General features: G+C 44.7%; 1 protein-coding gene across 1 annotated transcript in view; it reads left to right on the top strand.

Moving 5' to 3' along the window:
• Nucleotides 1-23,389, top strand: part of LOC102002634 (protein kinase C-binding protein NELL1) — a gene marked incomplete at its 3' end in the record, with an annotated part of 791,170 nt that overhangs the window by 212,453 nt on the left and 555,328 nt on the right. Inside the window, exons 6-10 of the mRNA XM_013354877.2 lie at nt 1,772-1,844; nt 2,470-2,552; nt 11,811-11,945; nt 12,994-13,096; nt 21,929-22,002. Coding sequence (XP_013210331.2) covers nt 1,772-1,844; nt 2,470-2,552; nt 11,811-11,945; nt 12,994-13,096; nt 21,929-22,002 — 468 coding nt within the window. The remainder of the gene's footprint in view (nt 1-1,771; nt 1,845-2,469; nt 2,553-11,810; nt 11,946-12,993; nt 13,097-21,928; nt 22,003-23,389) is intronic.

Genomic DNA, 23,389 nt, shown 5'->3' with positions numbered 1-23,389 from the left:
TATCTATCTATCTATCTATCATCTATCTATCTATCTATCTATCTATCTATCTATCTATCTATCTATCTATCTATCTATCTATCTATCTATCTGTGTTTCAAGACAAGATTTCCCTGTATAACAGTTCTGAATATCTTGGTGCTCACTCTGTAGTTCAGGCTGGGCTCCACTCACAGAGATCCGCCTGCCTCTGCCTCCCTCCCAAGTGCTTGGTTTAAAGGTGTACACCACCACTGCCTGATAGATTTTTTTTTCAAGTACCAATGTGCTTGAAAGTTGTCCTGCCTCTTGAAGCAACTGTTTGCCTCTGAAAGATGACACATCTTCATATTTGAGAGAAGCAGATTCAGGTTGCATTAGTCTTTGCGTGAGATTATGAATTAATGGCGGGGAGCAGTGGCAGGGTCCTCTCCCAGGGTGAAGCCGTCTCCCCTCGTGATCATAAGCACTGCTTCCCGTCCAAGGACAATGAGGTTGGAAAAAGTGTACAGTTGTGCTGCTGATCTGCCCTGATCCTGTTATTTCTATTAATATTAACAATTAAATTTCTATTGAAATGGTAAGAAGAGAGCAGCAATGCTGATTGCCTCGTTTAGAAGGCTGCACATAAATGTTAAATGTGAGTCTCTCCAAAGACTTGCACACTATCTTAAGCCTATATTTTATTTATAGATGAAGCTCAATATTCTGAACCAGTGTCCGCTTCTACCATCTGTTCTCTTCTATCTCTTCCAGTAGATCTAAAGGGGGGAAAAAAAACCTCTAAAAACAGAATCTTAAATTTAACTTGAAAAATCCCAAAGCCAAGCCAATGTTTTCATTGAGAGATCAGTCCCCGATGATTATTGTAAATTTGGTCTTTTCTTCCAGGCTGAACTTTGTGTTTTAGCAGCCCTTTCTCCTTAGAGATGTTGATCAAGCTTTAAGACTCCAGCAAAGACTCGGTGTTGTTCAATTAGTTGAAAAATGAAAATTGTTGCTTAATTTTTCTTTGAAATCTAATTTTATTTTCTTAACTAAATGAATCAATAGAAGTGTTTATTGGCATTGAGAGTACGGCTCCATCGGTAAAATACTTGTTGTGCAAACCTGAAGACTGGAGTCTGGAACTCTAGCACCTAGTAAATGCGGGGTGGGTGTGGACACTGGCCTGTCATCCTAGTACACAAGAGGCAGAGACGGGATGCCCAGAGCCAGTGAGGTAGCTAGAGTAGCTAGAGAGGCTACAGGGTTCAAGTGAGGAATCCTGCCTCAATACATACAGATTGAAGAAGATGCCTGACCTTTACAATCATGTGGACACATGTACATGCATGTGCACCCTAAGCCTTGTGCCCACACTCAGACAGCATACACATATGTATACACACTGTATACATGCATATGCAAAAATGAAGAATCTTTTTTGCATTTGTTCCCATTAAAAATAAGTCTTATAAATCATCATTACTCAATGTTCCAGGTTAATTAATATATACACAGGTTTGTGTTCCACAGTGACTTTCTAATTTGATAGTTTATGACTGTAGATTCTTCTTAATGTACCCTTGGTGTTGTTCTTGCTGGTATTGGCCAGATGGAGTTAACTCTGGCCTTCTCAAGTTGAATGTACAAAGAGTGTCTAGACAGGCTATTTGGAGCAATGGAATGGCGCTGGCCAAGGCTGATTTGCTCTAGCTTTGCTAAACACCATCTGGTCTGCATGGATGTGGGGCTGCACAGGGCCACCAGCAACTGTCATCTTCATTGTTCCGTGTCTCTTCTTTGTCAGGGCATCATCCAAGATGGCAAGATCATCTTCATGCCGAACGGGTTCATCACACAGTGTCCCAACCTAAATCGCAGTAAGTGGCGCTGAGGCATTTCTGAATTTAATCTCACATGGCTTGTTCCTAGTGTCAGACGAAAACATCTGGAAGGATATGCACCGCTATGTAAGACTGACTTTGGAGAGGATAGAAACAGCGGAAGGACGATCTGTCGTAGCTGTCACTTTGTCTTTGAAGCTTGAAAAAAGGATTTTGTGTTATTTACAAAATTACAGTGTGAGGGTAAGGAAGGATTAGTCAGTGGGTTCTGTATGTTAGAATAAAAAGATACATTTAATATAATTATATAGATGCATGTTTAATATAAAAATCATGTATCTCACAAAACTATCTTTTAAGGATTTTGACCTGGGTGTGAGTTACTTCTTGGAAATTTTCCTCTTCTCGGTCATCTTTGGACACACATGGAGATTTAGTTTAAAAATGTCTTGTTCTTTTCAATTAATTGCCTATTCTTTTCTATTTTTTATTCTTAATAAAAATGAGGGAAACAGTATCAGGATCAGAAGTCCTCCGCTGTTTCCCTCAAACTTTAACTCCAAGAAAGCAAAGCCCCTCATGTAGTTAAAGAACTCGTTTCGAATTTCTCTTTCCTATATGAGCACAAAATGAACACATTCTTTCTCTTTTCTTTCTTGAGCTTGTCCAACATGCAGTGATTTCCTGAGCCTGGTTCAAGGAATAATGGATTTGCAAGAACTTTTGGCCAAGATGACTGCAAAAGTAGGTGTCTACATTCCCTGTGATGCTCCGTCTGTATGTCCTGTCTGGAATTCAGAGCCATGTGTTTTAGTGGAAACACTGTTAGCTTGGCATGTACAAAGTGCTACTGCAAAATGTTTCCTTTTTGCTTGAAACGGGACTACCTGTAGTAAGCACAATGATTGAGGTCTTTGATAAGATTAGCCTGTATCACAATGGCTTTCTTCAGAAGTGCTGGGAAGCAGAAAGCAGTCTGTACCACTGTAGGTTTCTTGTGAACAAAAAAGATTTTACCCAGCGGCTGTGGAAGCAGCAACAATGAGAGCTGATGTATGGGCCAAGTCACTGCAGCGTGTGAGCTGATGCGTTTTGGATGTAAGAATAATTGATAATAATTAGGAGGGTAAAAGAGCTTTTGTGGGCAGATTTCTGTCATTTGAAGGCATTATATCAAGCTTCTAATATGTGACTCATTTTCAGACTGGTTCTGAGCTAAGTGAAGGGGCAAAGATACCTTCAGTTGTCTCCTGCAGAATACAAGCTTCATCATTCACACAGTAGACCTGTGTGTGGCTCTGGGAATTTCCTGGGACCCTGTCAGACCCAAAGAGGACACAATGAGCAAAACAAACCCTCATCAATGTTCATTTTGGGTAGCTGAGACCCAAATGTAAATAATTAGGAGCTTTCATATATATTCATGAAGTGTGGCTTCACGTGAGAAGCCAAAGCCTCGTGGAAAAGGCCACTGAAATTAAAAAAGAAAAGAAAAGAAAACTGTCGCTGTGGCAGTGGTCGGCCCTGGACATGGATGCTGGCCTAGGGCAAAGGAAGAATTAGGTTGGGCCCAAGAGACGTTATACTCTGCCAAAGCAAGAACTTTAATAACAGTGAAAATGATGTATTAGTCCCATTCTACCTATGGCTGCTGGCTGCTGGCCCTCAGCTGTGGCATGGGGAAATGGAGGGATTGGTGGGTAAGTGATTGGGAGCCATTGATCATGCCACGACAACCTTTCTACTTCAGACTAGACTTTTGGTCATGACATCTTCTTCAAGCTGTGTGTGTGTGTGTGTGTGTGTGTGTGTGTGTGTGTGTGTATGTGTGTGTGTGTGTAGTGGGTGCACCCATGCACAGGTGTTAAGGTCAGAAGTCAATATTGCTATCCATCTGAGTCACTTCCCACCTCAGAGACAGAGTTTCTTTTACACTACCTGGAGCTCACCAGTTGACTATATTGGTTGGCCGGTGAGCCCAGAAACACTCCTGTTTCTGCATCCCTATGGTTGATATGACAAGCACACCAACACACATGGATTTTTACCCAGTCAATGGAGATACAAAGTCAGGTCCTCAAGCTTGCATAGCAAGCACATGAGCCACCAAACTGTCCTTCCAGTGCCCCAAGCTAAATCCTCCTTTGTCTGGAGAAAAGAGACAGAATATTTTAGGGAGGAAGACAGAGACTGAGGCTGGAGGCCTAAAGTGTCAGCTTTTCACCCTGAGAGCCTGGAGGAAACTGGAATCCTAGGCAATTATTCGCCATCCCGGCTTGTGGCGCATGGAAGCTTTTATGTCATATTGTCTGCAGCAGCTTGATCTCAATCCTGGTAATTATATTTTAGCATGCTAGCGGGTTGTTAATACCAGACACATGCCACTCAGCCTCAGGTGATGACCGGCCTCCATTCTCAGCTCCCCCTGAGAGCAATGCCATTTTTCTCTTTGGAGCTGTGCACTGTCTAGCAGCCGCAAATGAGCTCTACCCTTCAAACATTGTTATGTAAAATGGGCATTTGTGAAGCGGAAGACATTTAATTGTGGGAGATTGCAAGCCGAAAATGGTTTCATTCACCTTCTAAACCCACTCCTTAGGCACTTTGCAGATGTCTAAGTCTGTTCTTTCTAAACTAGATTGATGTGTAATTCTGCTGGAGAGTTCTTCCCGTTTCCAGTGCACTGTTTGCAATCTATGGGAATCTAGGATGGCAACTGGATACATAGATATCCCTTCCCACCTCATTTTCTCAGACAGAGTTTCTCACTGTACATGGAGCTCACCAATTGACTCTATTGGTTGGCCAGTGAGCCCAGAAATTCTCTGCACCCCCATTGCTGATATTATAAACACACATGGCTTTTTACCTGGGCAATGGAGATACGAAGTCAGGTCTTCAAGCTTGTATAGCAAGCATGTAAACCACCAAACGGTCTTCACACACACACACCACACACACACACACACACACACCTCACTAGCCAATTGTGGGCTTTGCTAGGTCAAGAGGCAAAATTTAGGATACTGTGTATACACTTTTTATTTAAGATATAATTATATATAACCCAAAATATAACCATTGAAAAGTGTGTAAACCATCCTTAGCTTACAGGCTATATAAAAATAAATGGTAGATAAGATATGGCCTATAGAACTTAATGACTGATATAGAAAAAAATTAGAAACTTGTTTATTAGCTAAACTTGTTGAGCAGTTTCTATGTGTTTGGTCCAAGGCTTAGCTTTTATGTGTGGTATCCCTTCAATTCTCCAAATAATCCGGAGAGCCTAGTTCAGTTTGTTAGCATACTTTACAGAGGGGAAGACTGAGGGTCAGAATGGGTAAAGAACTCTTCCTGAGATAACAGACGGCAGGCCCAGGACTAGGACTCAGGTTCTTGGGTCTTGAAAGCCCAGTCATATGCCAGAACTTTTCTGGTAGGAGACAAAAGGGTTGTAAAGAGAAACACAATAAAATGTGAAGAGGGGAAGAGATGGGTGCTAAGAAATGGCTGGCAAGAGAGTGGAGGCATCAGAAAGGAGAGGAAGACAAAATAAAAGAGAGCCAGTTCACTGAGCCATGCCTGAGTTCCCAGATTCACTGTAGGGAGTGCACAGAGAGCCTGCAGTCACCCAGTGTGGAGGAAGTCCAGGGCAGGAATAAGAGCTTTTCCCTCGCCCTTTGCCTCTGAACTGCTTCTTTTCCTTCTTCGAACCCTGGGTGGACATTGTGTATGCCTCTGCAAAGATGGCGAGGACCCTTCTGTTTCTACCATCTGACTTCACGGAATTACTACCCAGCCTGTGGGGCAGGCCAGGCAAAGTCTGTGGGAAGAATTTGTAAAGAATTTTTCAAGGGCAAAGTTTTCTCCTGCTTGCCAGTGAGAAGGTCTGAAGAGGAGGCTTTTCTGTGCTGTGGAAGGCTTGCTCTTTCTGCACTTCCAGAGCCTTGCCTTTATATATGAGTTTCCTTTAAGGGCCACATCTTAGACTATATCGTCTGTTCTACTTACCCCCCTGTAACCATCAAGATGGGTGTCCAAGTGCTCTGTACTTCAGCAGAAATCTTCAGGATACAGGTTGGCTGTGGGCTTTGATAGTCACCTGGGTTCCTTACTGTCGCTCTGCTTTAGCTTCTGTGTCTCTCCTTTGAGCTACATCTGTGGTAAGTTTCTAGATTTTTACTTATGTGTTTTTACATCATTCAAGTGAGATGTCCTTTAGGGCATCTGGTCTACCATCTTGGTGGAAACAAAACATCATTTATTCTTTTGACAGATTGATGGATGTGGAGTCTGGAGATGTGAGGCCAACCAGAAGTTAAATATAGCTCCAAGATGCAAAGAGAATTTGACAGCATCAAATCTACTTGGAGTCAGGGTTTACCTTCAAAAAATAAGCCTAGTGCGACAAGTGTTAGTGGATGGGATTGGACCTAGGTTTGTGTTATCCAGCAGCTGTGGTTAAGACAGAAATTTAATCAGAGAGCCCAGGGCAGAGATGGAGACAGGGATTTGAAATCCTCATGATCTGATCCCAAGCCTTCTTTTGACCTTGTTTCAGATGTTCCTAGTCTTGAACAAGCCATTGAACTTTTCTGGACATCAGCCTATGAGTTTGGTGCAGGATAGAGGATGTGCATTCAGTGAGCATTGGCTGTTATTCATAATGGTAAACCAGGGAGAACCACTTGTCTCTAAGAAAATGCACATATTTGTGGCGAGTCATCTCAAATACTGGTAGCATCTCCTAGGTGTCGTCAGGACTTCCATCTGCAGCTGGAAGAGAGAGGATTTGAAAAGGCATTTTGTATATGGGTTTTCACATATATACACATATATATGGGTTGTAGTGGAAATCACAGAGTCCTTCTGGAGAGAAAGGCCAGGACATGGGTAGTGCCACCCCTTGGTATGTGGTCCTTGGTTGTATAAGAAAGAAAACGAAGCAAGCCAAGAGAGCAACCGAGTGCACCATACGCCTCAATGGACTCTGTATCAGTTCCTGCCTTCAGGGTCCTGCTTTGGATTTGCCTTGACTTCCTCTCATGAGAGACAATAAACTGTCAGCTGACATATCCTTTCCTTCCCAAGTTGCTGTTGGTTCTGGTCTTTATGACAGCATGAAGTAACTAAAATTGTTGTCTTTCTGAGACTGGCTTCATTTCCTTTGGTGGCTATCTCCGGTGGCATCCATTTCTGCTAAGAACATTACTTCATTCTTCTTCATGGCAGGAAGAATCCCACGGGATGTATGTGCACATTTTATTTATCCATTCTTCTCTTGTTGGGCATCTCGGTTTACTTTGCAACGTAGCTACGTGAACAGCGGTGCAGTTGACGTTGATGCGCAGGTATCTCTGTGATGTGTTGTTCTGGAGACTTCTGGGTAAATCCTGAGAAGTGGCAAAGCTGGCTTGCACAGTAGGTCTACCTTGAGGAACTTCCATACTGATTTTGATAGTGGCTGGTCTAGCGTATGTTCCTACTCAGTGTTCAGGGCTCCTTGGGTCTGCTCCTCAGCAGCAGCTGCTTTTATTGGCTGTCTTGATAGCTGCCCTTCTGACTGTGGTGAGATGGAATCTCAATGTAGTTTCTCTGCATTTCCTTAGTGGATAATGTCCTAGTTCTCTTTCTCGTTTCTGAGATAAGAGACCCTGATGACAGCAACTTAAGGGAGCTAGGACTTACTTGGCTCTTTGTTCCAGGTTACAGTCCATCCCTAACAGGGAAGTCAAGGCATCGGGAACTTGAAGCATCTGGTCTAGAGCAGAGACCAGTGAATGGATGCTTGTATGCTTACGCTCAGTCCTTTATATTTTACATTTAGCTCAGCGGCCAGAACAGACAACAGTGCTGCCCACATTCAGGGTGGATATTCGCTCCTCAGTTAACCAAAGTAAGGAAATCCCTCACAGGCATGCCTACAGGCAAACTTAATCTATACAAGTCCTCACTGAGATGCTCCTTCTGGAAAATTCCACAGTCGGGGAAGTTGGCAATTAAAGGCAACCCTCACAATGAGGGTGACATTTTCTCATGTGCTTATTGGACATCTTTACTTCATCCCCGGAGAACTGTCTTTTCCTTCCATTAAACCCATTTGTTGGTATTTTTGATGTTTATTTTTTTGGAGTTCTGTGACACCGAATTTGAAGATATTAATCAGAGCTCACTGTATTTTCTAAGGCAGGGAATTCCTTTTTAAAATTTCATGTATTTACTTATTTATGCTTGCATCTACAGTGTGCACATGCACAGTGTCCACACGTTGGTCAGATAACTGCTTCCAGGGGTTGGTTCTCTCCTTCCACCATGTGTTCTCTGGGACGGAACCCAGTTCTTCATTCATGGCAGCAAGCAGCTTGACTTGTAACAACCTGCCATCTTCTAGCCTTGGAATTTCCTGATTACTTTTGTTTAAATCTCTGAAATCTGTGGGGACAAATCAAGTCTTAATCAGAGTGGCATTTCAGACTGTGACATATTTGATTTTGAGAGCTTTCTTGTGTTGAGGAACTCAGTGATGGTTTTCCAATTAATCTTACAGGTTTAACAATGGGCTGCACCGCCCCCCCATCCACATGACAAACACCAGATAGGACTTCAAAGCGCAAAAGCAATCTAGTGTATGGCTAATGTCCTCGTATCTGTTCATTGACCTCTTCCCGTGAAAAAGCCCTCCGCCGTCTGTCTTTGAATGTGTAGAGCTCAGAATAGATGATTTGGTCCATGGCTGCTCAGATAAGTGCAGGAACAAAGGTAAAACTCACCAGAGATGCAGACCTGAAGCCCTATCTACTCGGGATCTCAGGCGTTCTCAGAGAGAGGTAGTTGTGTAGAAATGGCTTTTGGAAATGAGTTTGTATAAATTCACCATGCTCCCACCAATGGCAGAAAATGTAATTCATTTTTTTTTACTCAGAGCTGTTTTTTCCTTTATTGTTGTTATAGGATTTAGCAGAGGAAAAGAAGGCAAGATTACATATTAAATGCCTTTGAAAAATTAGATTTTTTTTTTACCTTTGTATCCTTTTGCCTTTGTTATCTGTCTTTTATATTCTCTTTATTATAGAGATTGGGGCTTTTCCATGTTGCTAGAAAGAGCTAAGCACATTAAAAGTCAAAAGAAAGTTCAGACAGGGAAACAAAATGCATGGCATTGAAAGTGAAGTTTTCTTAGGGCTGGAGCCTCACAGATGGACATAACTCAGCTTTGCCGGACGGTGCTGGCCATTACTAAGGCCGACCTCCTGGAAGCTCCTAGGGGGTCACAGATCTTCAGTAGCTGGGGCTTCCTCTCAGGTCGTGGGGTCTTTAAGGAAGACTTCCTGGAGTCACATAGATACTGGAATTGTTCCAGATTTGCAGAGTGAGGCACACACACTTCCTATCAAAGTCATGGGTATCCTTTGGGGTCACCTTTAGCAGGCACATCTGGATCACCTGTTCAGGTCCAGCTCATGCCTAAACTGTTGGGGCTAATAGATGGGATAAAGATAGTGAATGCTGAGCTGTGGTTTGCTTATCTTTGATATACACGTGTGTTGAATTAAGAGCGTCTGGGCTGCGTCCCCCCCTGCACCCGGCCGCCCACATGGCTAGCTTAGCTTATGCCCCGAAATAATTACACGGAAACTGTATTCTTTTAAACACTGCCTGACCCATTAGTTTCAGCCTCTTATTGGCTAGCTCTTACATATTGATCTAACCCATTTCTATTATTCTATGTAGTTCACGAGCCGGCTTACCAGGAATGATCTTAACCTGCATCTGTCTGGAGTGGGGGAATCATGGTGACTCCCTGACTCAGCTTCTTTCTCCCAGCATCCTGTTCTGTTTTCTCCGCCTACCTAAGGGTTGGCCTATGAAATGGGCCTAGGCAGTTTCTTTATTAATAAGAAATCATTCCCACATCACACGTGCTTCGGTTATTTAACCTCTGCAAACTCTTGGAAGTATGTTTTATCCGTGCTTCCTAAAGAATTCCCAGAGATCTTAATTACCATAGATTCTAGAAACTCTCTAATTAGATTGGCGCTTTATATGAAACGCAACACTTTGGAAGATCACACATGTCAGAAGAACCTGGAGGGAGTTCAAGGCGTGTCTGTCAGCTCTCCAGGGTGAATGTGAAGCGTGTAGATGGTTGAGGGGCCTGCTTTCTCTGTGATTTGCCGACTCACCACAGGAGGCAAGAAAGGCCACATTCCTCTGAGAAGTTTCAAAAGCGTGGAGGAAAAGCATGAAAGGATTGGCCACAAATCCCGTACCATCCGTTAGAATTACACAAGCCAGGCAGGGGCTTGACCACGGAGCCACACTCCCACTCTATGCAGTGCTTGAGGGGAAACTACAATAGGCTGGACGAAGAGTATTTAAGAAAGAACTGGAGCCATGCAGAGTAGCTGTTAAGGGAAAATATGGTGCTGAGTGTGGTCAAGGGCAGGGGAGGTCAGGAGGACCTCAGATGTCTGGAGACACGTCTTACTCAGGATGCGATCAAGAGCAGGGAGAGGCCAGGAGGACCTCAGATATCTGGAGACAACAGTTGCTCAGGATGGGGTGAAGGGCAGGGAAGTTTAGGAGGACCTCAGATGCCTGGAGACACGACTTACTAAGGATGGGGTCAAGGGCAGGGGGGAGGCCAGGAGGACCTCAGATGCCTGGAGACATGTCTTACTCAGAATGTGGTCAAGGGCAGGGAGAGGCCAGGAGGACCTCAGATATCTGGAGACAACAGTTGCTCAGGATGGGGTGAAGGGCAGGGAAGTTTAGGAGGACCTCAGATGCCTGGAGACACGACTTACTAAGGATGGGGTCAAGGGCAGGGGGAGACCTAAAGAATCTTAGATGTCTGACATTAAAACTTGCTCAGAATGGGGTCAACAAAAAACTCATCCAGCAAGGGAAAGGGAGGGAGATTTCTTATTCCAGATCAAAAGGGTTGCTAGGAGAGCTTCACTCCTGGAGACAAAGTCTCAGGCTTTCCTTGTGAGGATGGCTAAGCTTTATGTTCCTCTTGAATTTGTAGATCAAGACTCTGCCATTAAAAGCAGTGAAAGCCTGTCTCAGAGAATTGTATGCAAGTGTGCGTGTGTGTGTGTGTGTACTTGAAAGTGTGTGCATGCGGCCAGAAGCTGATGTCAGTGTCTTCCTCAATCACTTTTCACCTTATTTTTGAGAGAGGGTCTCCCCTTGAACCTGGAGTCCTTTGATTCAGCTCATTTGTCTGGCTAATGAACTTTAGAGGTCTGACTGTCTTCGCCTGACTGTCTTCAACCCTGACACCAAGGTTACAGACACCCGCTGTACCCAGCTTTGACGGGGTGTTGGGGTGGAAACTCATGTTTGTCTGGCAAGTACTCTGCCTGCCTGCATCCATCTCTGTTCCTCTCTCACAAACATACAAACAACCAAGCAAGCAAAGAGATGCTCCTGGTCTCAGCTGGGGGGTTTCTTACCTCCCCTGCTCCGATGCATTCCTGGGAATTCTGTTTGGGGACACCGATGCGGGAAGACACTGGACTCTCCAATAGCTTCCTTTCCTTGTTACAAGTGCCCAGAATTTTCATCTGAGAGGAAGTCATACCTTCCGTCTTATAAACTGCACAGAGAGGATGGCGGGAGACAGATGCAAGTGCACGGGGCTTCCCAGTCAGATCCCTGCTCAACGTCCTAATTAGTTTCCGGGAACACTCTCCTTTCCAGCGCATCTGTGTGGGTTTGTGCTGTAAGCCCATGCTGTCATGAGTACCCTTGAGGCTCCAGAGACACCATTTAACGTCTCATTTGTTGTTCGTTAGACCACAGGAGACAACATGTCTTCAATTTGGTATGATTTTTACCTGTGTGAAAAGCAGAGAGCAGATTATGCTAAGAAACTACTCGGCGTTTTCTTTTGTTCTCCGCTGGGAACCCCCCCCCCCCCCATCGCTATTAGTTTTGCTGGGACGGTGCAATCGAATCACACAAATTACATCCACTAAATCTTTTCTGCAGTTGAATTATGCAGAGACAAGACTTGGTCAGCTGGAGAATTGCCATTGCGAGAAGACCTGCCAAGTGAGTGGGCTGCTCTACAGGGACCAAGACTCCTGGGTGGATGGTGATAACTGCAGAAATTGCACGTGCAAAGTAAGTACCTGGCGAAAGTCTGCAAGGCCTGGGCTTGCCAACTGGAGCACAGCTAGACTACTTAGCACACAATGCTACTTCCATTACGCCTATTCCCTCCTAATAACGGCAACAGTTTCCAAATACTTGGAAATTAAAGCCTGCTTCTTCGTTATATATTCTCTGATCTAATTTTGTGCTCAAGCTACTTACGGCTAGGAGTTCGAGAGTTGAGTCTTCAGACTTAATGGAGCTTTAGTCTCCTCTCCTAGATTGCACATTTTAAGATCTAATTTTATTATTTTTAATCATGTGTACTCACATGTGTTTATGTGTGAGCGTGTGCATGTACACACTCACAGGAACCGGAAGTTTTGGGTTCTCCGGGAGGTGGAGTTACAGGTGGTTAGGAGCTGCCCAGCGGGGAACTAAACTGAGATCCTCGGAACGGGCAGTGTGCACTCCAGAGTGCTGGGCCACCTCCCCAGTCCCCACCAAATCCTCTGCACAGTTTAGTCAGGCTCTCAGTGTTTGTATGATGCTTTTGAAAGACATCTGTGTCTGTTCCCAAGAACTGCAGACAGCCCCGTTTCCATGTTTTACAGAATAGCCACTTTCTGTAGACTCCTTGAGTTTCAGAAAAGAGGCCCTCCTAAATTAGTATGTAAACCCTGTCCAGCTGAAATTACTTGATAAATATCTGAAGAATGCCATTGTTTGTCCAGGAAAAAAAATACAAACTGGATTGTTAGAGCCTTAAAAATGATTGACAGGGTCTTCTATAGGTGTTATTTATGTCTCGTAGAAATAGGCTTTTTGTTTTCAGCCTAATCTACTTAGTCCACATGGGCAGGAGGATGAAGCCAGTGATGTTTATCAGAAAAGTAATTGAGGTGATACAGGTTCATTTGGGCTGGAAGGGAAACTTTGTTTCTGGCTGTGGAGGGGGGCCTGGGGATTCCCCACACTGCCTTGCTTCCCCCAGGCTCTGGAGATCAGAGGTGAAGTTCCTCTGAAGCAGGCTGGTTCAGAGAACACCTCAGAGACCTCTTTGTCTTTCCCTTCTCAGAGTGGGGCCGTGGAGTGCCGAAGGATGTCCTGTCCGCCGCTCAACTGTTCCCCCGACTCGCTTCCTGTGCACATTTCCGGGCAGTGTTGTAAAGTTTGCAGACGTAAGTAGTCACCGAGGGGCAGGGTGGTCCTCTACTCTTTTAGAGTTTGCATTTGCCAAACTCTAAAACTCAGAACCCAACTAACATTTCTGAGTTGTTGAAATGTGGCGGTTGATCTGATAGCAGCTAAGAAGGGCTGCGCATGTCAGCTCCTACATTACAGCAGACATGGTACACAGACTCCCCCTCTTCAGAAACACCATCCATCCACCTTCATTAGTATCTGGAGTTGGTTGTTTTTTCACTCTTTGGTTCTTTGTTCTTGGGGGCCCGGGGCTGCCACTCCACTACCAAGTAAATACACACATAACACATAGAAATTTTTTCTTACTTATGAATGCCAATAACTTCCCTTAACTTAAATTATTCCATCTATCTTTTTTGCCTTTTACGCTTTTTTTCCCCTCCCTCCCTCCTCCCTCCGTCCCTCCGTCCCTCCGTCCCTCCCTCCCTCCCTCCCTCCCTCCCTCCCTTCCTTCCTTCCTTCCTTCCTTTCTTTCTTTCTTTCTTTCTTTCTTTCTTTCTTTCTTTCTTTCTCCGTGCCTTGCTGAGTAGCTGGGTCACTGGCCCCTTAAGTCCTCCCCTCCTTCTCTAGCTCCTTGATCTTTTTCTTCCCAGATTCCTCCTCCCATTTATTCTCTCTGACTGCCAGCCCCGCCTGTCCTTTCCTGCCAAGCTGTTGTCCAGTCAGCTCTTTATTAGACCAATCAGGTGTTTTAGTCAGGCAGGGTAACACAGCCTCACAGTCAAGCAAATGCGACCTAAAAGAATGCAACACATCTTTGCATCATTAAACAAATGTTCCACAGCATAAACAAATGTAACATATGTCAATATTCTACAACTGCCCTCTAGTCTTTACATCTGAAGTGACCAGGCTGCTTCTTCAGGCTCAAACCCCAGGCTAGGCATGAAGTGTGAAAGTCCAACTCCTAAGTTAATGTGGTTCAATCTTCTCATTTGGTTTGTTTGTTTGTTTTTGTTTTTCGAGACAGGGTTTCTCTGTGGTTTTGGCGCCTGTCCTGGAACTAGCTCTTGTAGACCAGGCTGGTCTTGAACTCACAGAGATCCGCCTGCCTCTGCCTCCCGAGTGCTGGGATTAAAGGTGTGAGCCACCACTGCCCGGCTAATGATCGAGTTAAGGCACAAATTCTGCATTTAGTTTTTTGGAGGCTTTGGACAGATCTGTCATTATAAAGGTGTCTTTATTAGAAATGTCAGTGTGTATTTAATTTCAAACACTGAAGCATTTTCCTTCAGCATTGGCCGGTCCAAGAAATAATGATTAAGACCACCTTTCCAGCTGAAGAGATAGCTTAGTGATTAAGAGCACTTGCTGCTCTTGCAGAGGACTCAGATTTGATTTCCAGCACCCATCTTACAGCTGTCTGTATCTAAGGTTCCAAGGGACCTGACACATGATACACACAGAGACTCACACAGACATAAACACACAGAGATACTCACATGTATTCATGAAAAAGAGATCTTTAAAGATTGCTCCTCCCCACCATTGTAGAGGACACTATTTAAAATGATAAAATGGAAGGCAAACTAAGACCCTGCATGAGCCTACTGTGTTTTCTGCTGCACAGGACAGTTCTGCTCCATTATGTTGACTTCTTATACTAAGGTAGCTTATATTGCCAGCACTTCTGGCAAAATCAATTTACCAAGGCCACAAGGCTAGTGATCTCCTAAACCAGCTTTGCTGGCTACAAACCCTGTAGATTTTCCATCAAAGCACATGATCTGAAGAGAATACTGTCACATAGAAATGTGGCGGCTGGGCTGGGTGCTGCCAACCTGAAGTCCCAACACGGGGGGGGGCACAGAGGCAGAGGGGCTAGGAGTTCAAAGCCAGCCTCAGCTATAAAAAGAATTTGAGGTCTGCTGGGGCTATCTGAGGTACTGTCTCAAAAGCAACAGAAAGAAAACATCCACCAACCCAAAGCAAATTAACAAACAAACAAAAAAAAAACAAAAGAAAAACTCCCCAAAACAAAAACAAACAACAACAACAAAACACAGGCAAGCAAACAAACCAATGGAATTTCTATATTCTACTTTTCTGACTGAGCCATTATCACTTAAATGTGTCTGCATACTTTTGTAGACTATGAATCTTGTTTCACCGGATTTCAGTTTCCCATCATTCGCTGTTGTATAAGTATTTCTCAGTTATCAAAAGCCTAGGTTGTTTCCCACTTTTCTATATTATAAAAGGCTCAATGATAATGTGCTTCATGGATACACACAGTTTTGGTTATTTTTAATCTACTTAATATAAAATTATTCATAGTAGAATTATTGGGCCCCAAGCTGACACCTTCAAGACCCCTTTACATTTATGTATTGTGTGTGTGTGTGTGTGTGTGTGTGTGTGTGTGTGTGTTTGTGTATATAGGTACATGTGGGAATCAGAGGACAACTTGTGGCTGTCACCTCTCTCCTGCTTTGTGTGTCAAGGAAATGAGATCATAGTTTTGGAAGAACATGCCGTTACCCACTGAACCATCTTGCTAACCCATGAAGCCTACCTGGTTATATATAATTCCTATTATATATAAGGGAGATGGCCATCTTTCTGTATTCTAGTTCATTTAAGAACTGTCAGGTTATAAGACGTTCCCAGAAAGTTTCCCACTTTCTCCAAGATGGTAAAGCACAACCTAAAGAAAATGGGAGAGTTTTGTATCTATGTGGAGTTCAGGTCGAGTTGGTTCGATAAAACTAATTTTCTCAGTGACTCTGGTGATACTTTGATGTGCTCAGAGATTAAGTAAGTGGGAATACAAATAAAATAAATTAATATTTAATATATCTTTAAAGTTAAAAGATAGAGAGCATCTGGCCAGAAAGACTTTTTATTTCTTACTAGTTTCAAAATATAAATCTCTGGTAAATAGTTTTGGGTTTGGGTGTCTGGAATAATCGTGCAACCTTCTCTACATCAAGGAAGCTCCTACTGAACCAGGCACAAGTTGTAGAGAACAATATTGAAGTGAGACAGTTTTCATGAATGTGCACACATGTATGCTTTAGGAAAACATCACAGATAACAGCTTAGCAGAGTATTGTGAGTGAGTAGGAGTTGTTTTAGGTGCCCCTATGAGAAAGAATGTATCTATCAGAGGGGAATGCACATGTAAAATTATGCCATTAGATACCACATTGGCAGTTTTCATTTTAGAATGAAGGTTTTCTTTGTGTTCAGGGTGCCGTGTGGATGGCTCAGTGGTTAAGAGCACTGGCTGTTCTCACAGAGGACTTGGGTTTAGTTTCCAGCATCCACATGGCAGCTCACATTTGTCTGTAACTTCAGTCTCTGGGGATTGGATGCCCTCTTGCCTCCTTGGACACCGACATGCATGTGGTAGACCCAGTTTGATATGGGTATCTTGCTCAGAGAGGGGGTGTTTGAACACTCAGTGAATTAATTTACTGAGGAAGGGAGGATCCTTGGTTGGTTAGCTCTTCTGATCTGCCACTTTTAAAGTATAAAGCTGAGTGATGTCCCTGACATTCAAAGTCACGTGACCTGACATAAGTGAACACTTATAGACATAAATTTTTAAAAATGAAATTTTCAAGCAGGGCCATGGCACATTCAGAGAAGTGATTTAAGAAAGGGTATTGCCTTAACTCAGCTGGAGGCGTGGCCAAGCATGGGATGCGGGCATGTTCCAGGTAGAGGTGATGGGGCAAGCAGGCAGAGACTGCCTGGGGAGAGGATGAGAAGGGATGGCTGTGAGTGACAGCTAGAGGACCTGGCGTATAAGTGTTGTGCTGTGCCAGTGTCTGTGAGAGAGCAGGTGCCAAGGTTTGAACAAGAGCCCACAGGAGAAAAGCAATGTGAAGCAGAGAGACAGGGCAGAGGGAAGAGCCAGTTTGCTGCGTGCTTGGGCGTGTGATGCCTTCTGTCTGGCATCTGTGAGCTGGAGAAGTTTTAGTGACATTCAGTTTGATGTGGGTGTCTTGCTCACAGAGGGGGTGTTTGGAAACTCTGTGAATTAATGTAGCGAGGATGGGAGAATCCCTGGGTGGTTAGTTCTTCTGATCTGCCAGTTTGGAAGTAAAAAGCCGGGTGTTGTCTCTGACACGCAAAGTCACCAAGTGCCCAGGATGGCAGACATGTGTGAGGGAATGGGTATCGGAATGTGGACAGACGAACCTCATATGCACATCTGACAGGGCCACCCAAAGCGGCACCTGTCAATTGTGTATTCAGTGTGCGCCCAGGTGGCAAAAGTGTCCAGCATTTGCATTTAAGAAATCAAGGTCAAATCTAAAAGACCCAGGTGTCTGTGCGTGCAAAAAGAACAATAGACGGTCTCCAAATCCCCAGGATGTTTGCTTCAGACATCCCGAGGAAGTGTGTGCTGGGCCGGGTTTCAATTTCATGGTTGGACACCGTGAAATGCTCCGCTTTGCACAGCCCTGGTGTGGCGCACAGGGCTCCAGGTATCCACTTACATCTCTGCTCACACTGAAAGCTGTTGACATGAACTCTCCAGTGCCCAGCCAAAGGCAGCAGGGCCTGACCTGCCTTATGCTTGAATATCCTCAGACATCAAGACTAAGGTTTTTGGCTACAGCTCAGGAGGTTGGATAACAAGGACTGATGGTCGACATAAGGAGGGGAATGCCAGGGAAGGAAGGGGTTCTCTCAGAGGAGCGGGGAGGAACAGGAAAGCAAGGGGCGTTGCTAATCCTGAAATAGCTAAGGTTATTTCGTGGGCAGCTGGCATCATGTCGTAGGCACTTTCTGCCCCTTGCCACAGCTGCCAATGGCGAAGGCATGCGACATGGGCTGGTATCATCCCCCCTCAACCACATACCCCCTCAACCCGAAGCTTCCTATGATGGGAGGGCATACATTTTATCAGACATTTGTTTTTTACCAACCTAGTGGATGCACAATGTGTCCCTGAGTGTGGTGTAAACAACAAGGCATTTTTGTCTCTAGGTAGGAGTTCTGCATGAGCCTTCCAGAGAAGAGAGGAACCAGCTGAATGTTTTAAGACGGGGGGGGGGGGCAAGCGTGTTAATACCATTGTGGAATGGCAAGGTTCCAAAGGGAAAGAAAAGGAGAATTTCTGCATTTCCCAGCCCATGCCAAAAAACAGATGGCAGTGTTGACGGGAGTGCATTTAGCAAAACTGTCACTCTGGCACGAGCCACCTTGCCAAGTTGGCAGCTGCTGTGTTTAGGAGTATGGGAATTTATCACATAGGAATCTCAGGGCCTTGGAGATGGGTTCTTCCCGTATAAGTCAATTTGGGGGGGGTACCCAGAATGTCATTAGGGGCAATGAATAACTGTCATGGATATATCTAGAACACTGGGGGCATAAAGGATAGTCAGGGAGGGATAGGTGGTTTTTTTAAGTAAAGGAGAAGGAAAGACCCGCTTTCTCTTCTGAAAGGGTCACGAAGAGAAATTGAGGATGGGCACCATGAAGAGAGCCTAGGAGAGGTGCAGCCCAATTGCCACAGAAGACCCCAGCATTTTCAAAATGCTCACAACAGGGAATGACCATCAGGAATAGCGGCAGGGATGGAGTGGGGCCATTCCAAAGCCCAGAAGACAAGCTGTGTGTACTGCAGTAGGCAAGTCAGAGAAGTGACCCAAACCCGTTGGAGGAGCCTAGACGGTCACGAGTGAATCCCAAGTACTGGACATTGATTACTTACATTTTGGACTTTGGTTTTACTTCGCTCAGGTGGGGAATGTGCCCTTGTTCTTCCCTCTTGAAGTTAGGAAGAATTTAAATTTTTGATTCTTTAAGGACCCGACAGTTGAGTGACTTTAAACTTTTAGGAATGAGATCTTGGGAGTTTTACAGAGGCTCTCAACTTAAAAAGAGTGACTATTTTGAAAGACACAACTCTTTGAGTCTTTCTATTTGTAAGCTGTGGGACTTTAAGTTCGTCCCGTGTTTTCTCTTGTGATGCCTTCATTAATGTGAAATCTTGGAGAAGAACACAAAAGAAAGGTTGTGGTTTAACGGTGATGTGTTTGTATATCAAGATATCAAGAGGCCAATTGTGCTGGCTAGGTTTTTTTTTTTTTTTCAACTTGACACTCGGTATAGTCATCTGAGAGGAGGGAACCTGGAAAGAGAAACTGCCTCTATAAGATCCGGCTGAAGGCAAGCTTCTAAGATATTTTCCTAACTGGTGCTTGATGGAGGAATGCCCAGCCCCCTGTGGGCATTGTTACCCCTAGATTGGTGGTCCTAGTTTCTATAAAAAAGCAGGCTGAGCAAGCCATGTTGAGCAAGCCGGTAAGCAGCACCCTTCCATGGCTTCTGCATCTGCTCCTGACTCCAGGTTCCTGTCCTGACTTCCTTTGATGATGGACAGTGATGTGGAGGTGTAAGCTAAATAAACTATTTCCTCCCCAGCTTGTTTTTGGCCATGGTGTTTCATCACAGCAATAGGAACCCCAACTAAAACAGAAGGGGGTCAGTTGATAATGGAGATCTGAGTATTTTTATAGAAGAAAAGAATATATGCAAACCTCGGTAGTCAGAGAGAAAGCTAGAAGGCGTGTAACTATTTGGGCGAGAAAAGCACAGGTGGGAAGCTTTTGAAGTTTTGAGAGATAAGGAAAAGCTATCAGAATGGACTATCTGCCTAATTAATCATTTTGAACTTTTTATTTTTCCTGAAGGTGCCGGTGACTCCTAATTTTTTTAGATAGGGTTCCAAATTCTCAACTTAGGGTCTTGAGGTCCTTTTGTGTTGTCTGGGAAAGAATTGGAAAAGGCTGAGGTTAGAACAGGGAGCAGGGAGGTTCTGGGAGTGCTGAAGAAGAGGGATGCTGAAGTCTGGATAAAGACATTGTCAGGGTGGGGAATGGGGAAGAGAAATTGGAGCAGAAGTTTTGGTTACTCACATGGGCAAGAAGCAGACAGGGGAGGAGCTGGTGGAGATGGTGGTATCATTCACTGAGAAGAGAATACAGAGGTGAAGCTGGGTGGTGTGGGTTGCTGCAGGTCGTGTGTTAACAGGAAACAGTCTACACTGGAGATTACCACATGCTTTATTAGAAAACACACACAGGATCAGTGCGGGGTTAAAATCCACAGTGCCGAGGGAAGCAGAATGAGGTTGACGATATACTCACAGCAAGCGTCTCACTTTTTCCCACTGGGATGCCAAGTCGGAATGGCCTTTTAGAGTCGTCCTGAATCAGGCAAGGAAAGCAGGACTTAGTTTGATTTAATGAATCTTTTATTGGCTATGGGCTGGTCTAGCAAGGAGCTTGACTTTGGGCAAGGTGGCTCTCCACAGTCCAGCACCAATCCTAGACCAACAGTTGCCTGAGACCTGTTAGGTGACCTTGTTCCATTAACTGTAGAAATACGTGAGCTGTCACAGAGGGCTCTGGGCAGCGTGTCCCAGCATCCATTCCACAGAAGCACTGAGTTAAGTAAACCAGCGTTTGTTTCTGGGTTCTCCCTTTCTGTGTCTATGGAGACAGGGCTGGGCAGATGTGCACATTCCATGAGGAGGAGAAGACTGTAGGTCCAGGTAACTACCAAATTTAATCAGCCCAGCTTTAATAGATACAGAAATGGAGGGTCTGAGAGGTGAAACGGTTTTGTGAACTAAAGGCAAGTGTGTATTTATTTCTGTTTCTCTAGAGAGCTGGGGCTAGAAGGGCCCTTCTCAGGCCAGGAAAGAGTTCATCCAGACCTTTGCTTTCGGTTCCTCTTGAAGTGACTGGAAAATCTCGTAGAGTCAGAGAGGGGTCACAGCAAATTGACATATTCTGCACATGTTTAAAGTGAGTCAGCAAGTTAAGTCAAGGACCAGGTCTCTGCAGAATCTCAATTGAGCTGTTTCTCTTTGAAATTTTCTGCCGGGTTGACTTCCACTTTCTGCCCTGCCTGTTAGCCCACACAGCTCACCTCTCGCAAGGCCTCCCCTCCAGTGTGCTGATGTAGCAATTGGTTGGGTTGGCTTGTATTTCATACTTGTCTGAGTATGGCTAAGTACATCTAGGCTCAGGGCGCTCACCTCCCATATCATAAAGAAGCGCATATGGAATCCTCCCTGTAGTGAAGGGTTGATGAACAGAACATACGCCTTTTACCCAGAGGCTCAACTTATAGCAGGGCTGTCTGCATCAAAACTACTGCTAATTGGGCTAGGGAGATGGCTTAGCACATAAAGCTCTTGCAGTGCGAGTATGAGAACATGAATTCAGATTCCCAGGGCTCATAGAAAAATCTGAACATGGCTACATAATACCAACTCTGGCAAGGCGGGGTCCAGCAGATCCCTGGGGGTCGCTAGCCAGCTAGTCTAATCAGTGAGTGCTGGGGTCAGTGAGAGACGAGAGACCCTGCCTCAAGACATAAGATGGAGAGGGACAAAGGAGGACACCTGATGTTGGCATAAAACCACCGCATGCCCCTTCTTCTACCTGCACTTGTGAGCACGCACACGCACATACACACTAATAAAAAGAGAGAAAAGCCAAACATAAAACCTGTTTGCTAATTGCCCTGTCATGGCAACTAACTTGTTTTCATATCTTATCAAACCAACTTACCCTTAGGTTTCTTTTGCCATCAATTGGGTGACTTTGCAAGGTAAATGGGGAAAACACAAAAAACTGAAGTTTGACTGATGGCCTCAGGGGCTATTCATGTTACTCTACCTATGATTTTCAACACACTACTTACATTAAACTATGAGGCTTAGACTCAGGGAATCTATATGTTCCTGTAGGATCTGTTGGCATCGGATGAAGCCTCTGAGGACATTTTGTGGCACAGCATGACCAGGCGTCAACTGTCTCTCTGTTTTCTTGCAGCAAAATGTATCTACGGAGGAAAAGTTCTTGCCGAAGGCCAGCGGATTTTAACCAAGAGCTGCCGGGAATGTCGAGTAAGTTTGTCTGTGGTCCCTGTCACCTCCACAGAGCAGACAAAAGACAGACATGTGGTGCTCCTCTGGGGGGGCATGTTGGCCAAGGTGGGTCCCTAAGGGGCAGAACCAGAGGTCTGGAGTCAAGAAGAGAGAGGATCTAGCCCCTGTTTCTGTGAAACAAGCTTGTGTTCAGTGGGTAACACAGTGTGAGAAGCAGCCAGTGTAGGAAGGCTGTGAAAGAGAAAATGAGATAGGCGCTTCCATGGATGGAAAGTTGACGGTGGTCCTGGAGAAAGGTTACGGGGTGGTGGTAGGCAAGTGAATGTTTGATACCAGCTCTGACTGGACCGACTCCACTTCCAAGTGGTAGTAGAATTCTAGAAAATGCCCTGCCCCCACTTTTGTTCTCTTTCCTACCACCATGAAAAAAGTTATAAAGAGCATTGCTAGTAAACATTCAGCAAACACCTGCGAGGCAGGCGATGGCTCCCAGAGTTTGACTGGGTGCTGAATGCTTTATTTCAGCTCTGCCCTGGATCTCTGTGTACAGCAGTGACTGTTGAGCCCCAGTGTGGCGCTAGGATGTGTGGACATAGGAAGCAGTTGTTTTCTTCATAAATGTGTAGTTTAGTGTAGGAGAGCGTGTAATGAGTGAATATACAATAAACAGAGGAGAAGGAGCTTGTGGGCTCCTGAAATGTTTTCGTGGAACAAGGAGGAGAGACAGACATGCTGAATTACTCTACATGGTCAGTCTCGTCCTGTTGGTCAGTCCCTCACACTGAGCACTGTGCACTACCGTGGGCTCTACATCATGGCCAACCAGGGCTTTATGGAGGTGATGGGCAGTCTTCACCAGTGATTATTTCCCGGGTGGATGGAGATGAAGGCATAGTCTGGTGAGGAGAGGACATCTGCAGCTGCCCAGAGCCATAACGAAATAGAATACTATTATTCATATTTAGGGAACTGTGAATAACTTGACTTGGAGAAGTTTTAGGGTACATGTGGAGTTTGAAGACAGATGAAGCTGAAAACAACCATAGAACAGGTGGACTTGACCTTCATGGAGACAAGTGTCCCCAGCAAGTGCATGGAGATATATTATAGCACACATATATTTCGGGGGCAGTGGAGGGATAACTGGAGGAGCAGTGGATATAGTTGAACCATCAGAGGCAAAAGCTGACTAAAAGCTGTGGCAGTGGCGTGGCAGACGAATAAGGGGGTTGAGGAACTATATAGATGTTGAATTAGGAGCGGCGGGGCTGCGTCCCCAGCACCCGGCCGCCTGCATGGCTAGTTTTATACCCGAAATAATTACACGGAAACTGTATTCTTTTAAACATTGCCTGGCCCCAATAGTTCCAGCCTCTTATTGGCTAGCTCTTACATATTAATCTAA

Source organism: Microtus ochrogaster, unplaced genomic scaffold (assembly GCF_000317375.1).
Source record: "Microtus ochrogaster isolate Prairie Vole_2 unplaced genomic scaffold, MicOch1.0 UNK76, whole genome shotgun sequence".
In the NCBI taxonomy this organism is placed as follows: domain Eukaryota; kingdom Metazoa; phylum Chordata; class Mammalia; order Rodentia; family Cricetidae; genus Microtus; species Microtus ochrogaster.
Note: the sequence above shows the minus strand (reverse complement) of the source record. Positions and strands in the feature narration are given on the sequence as shown.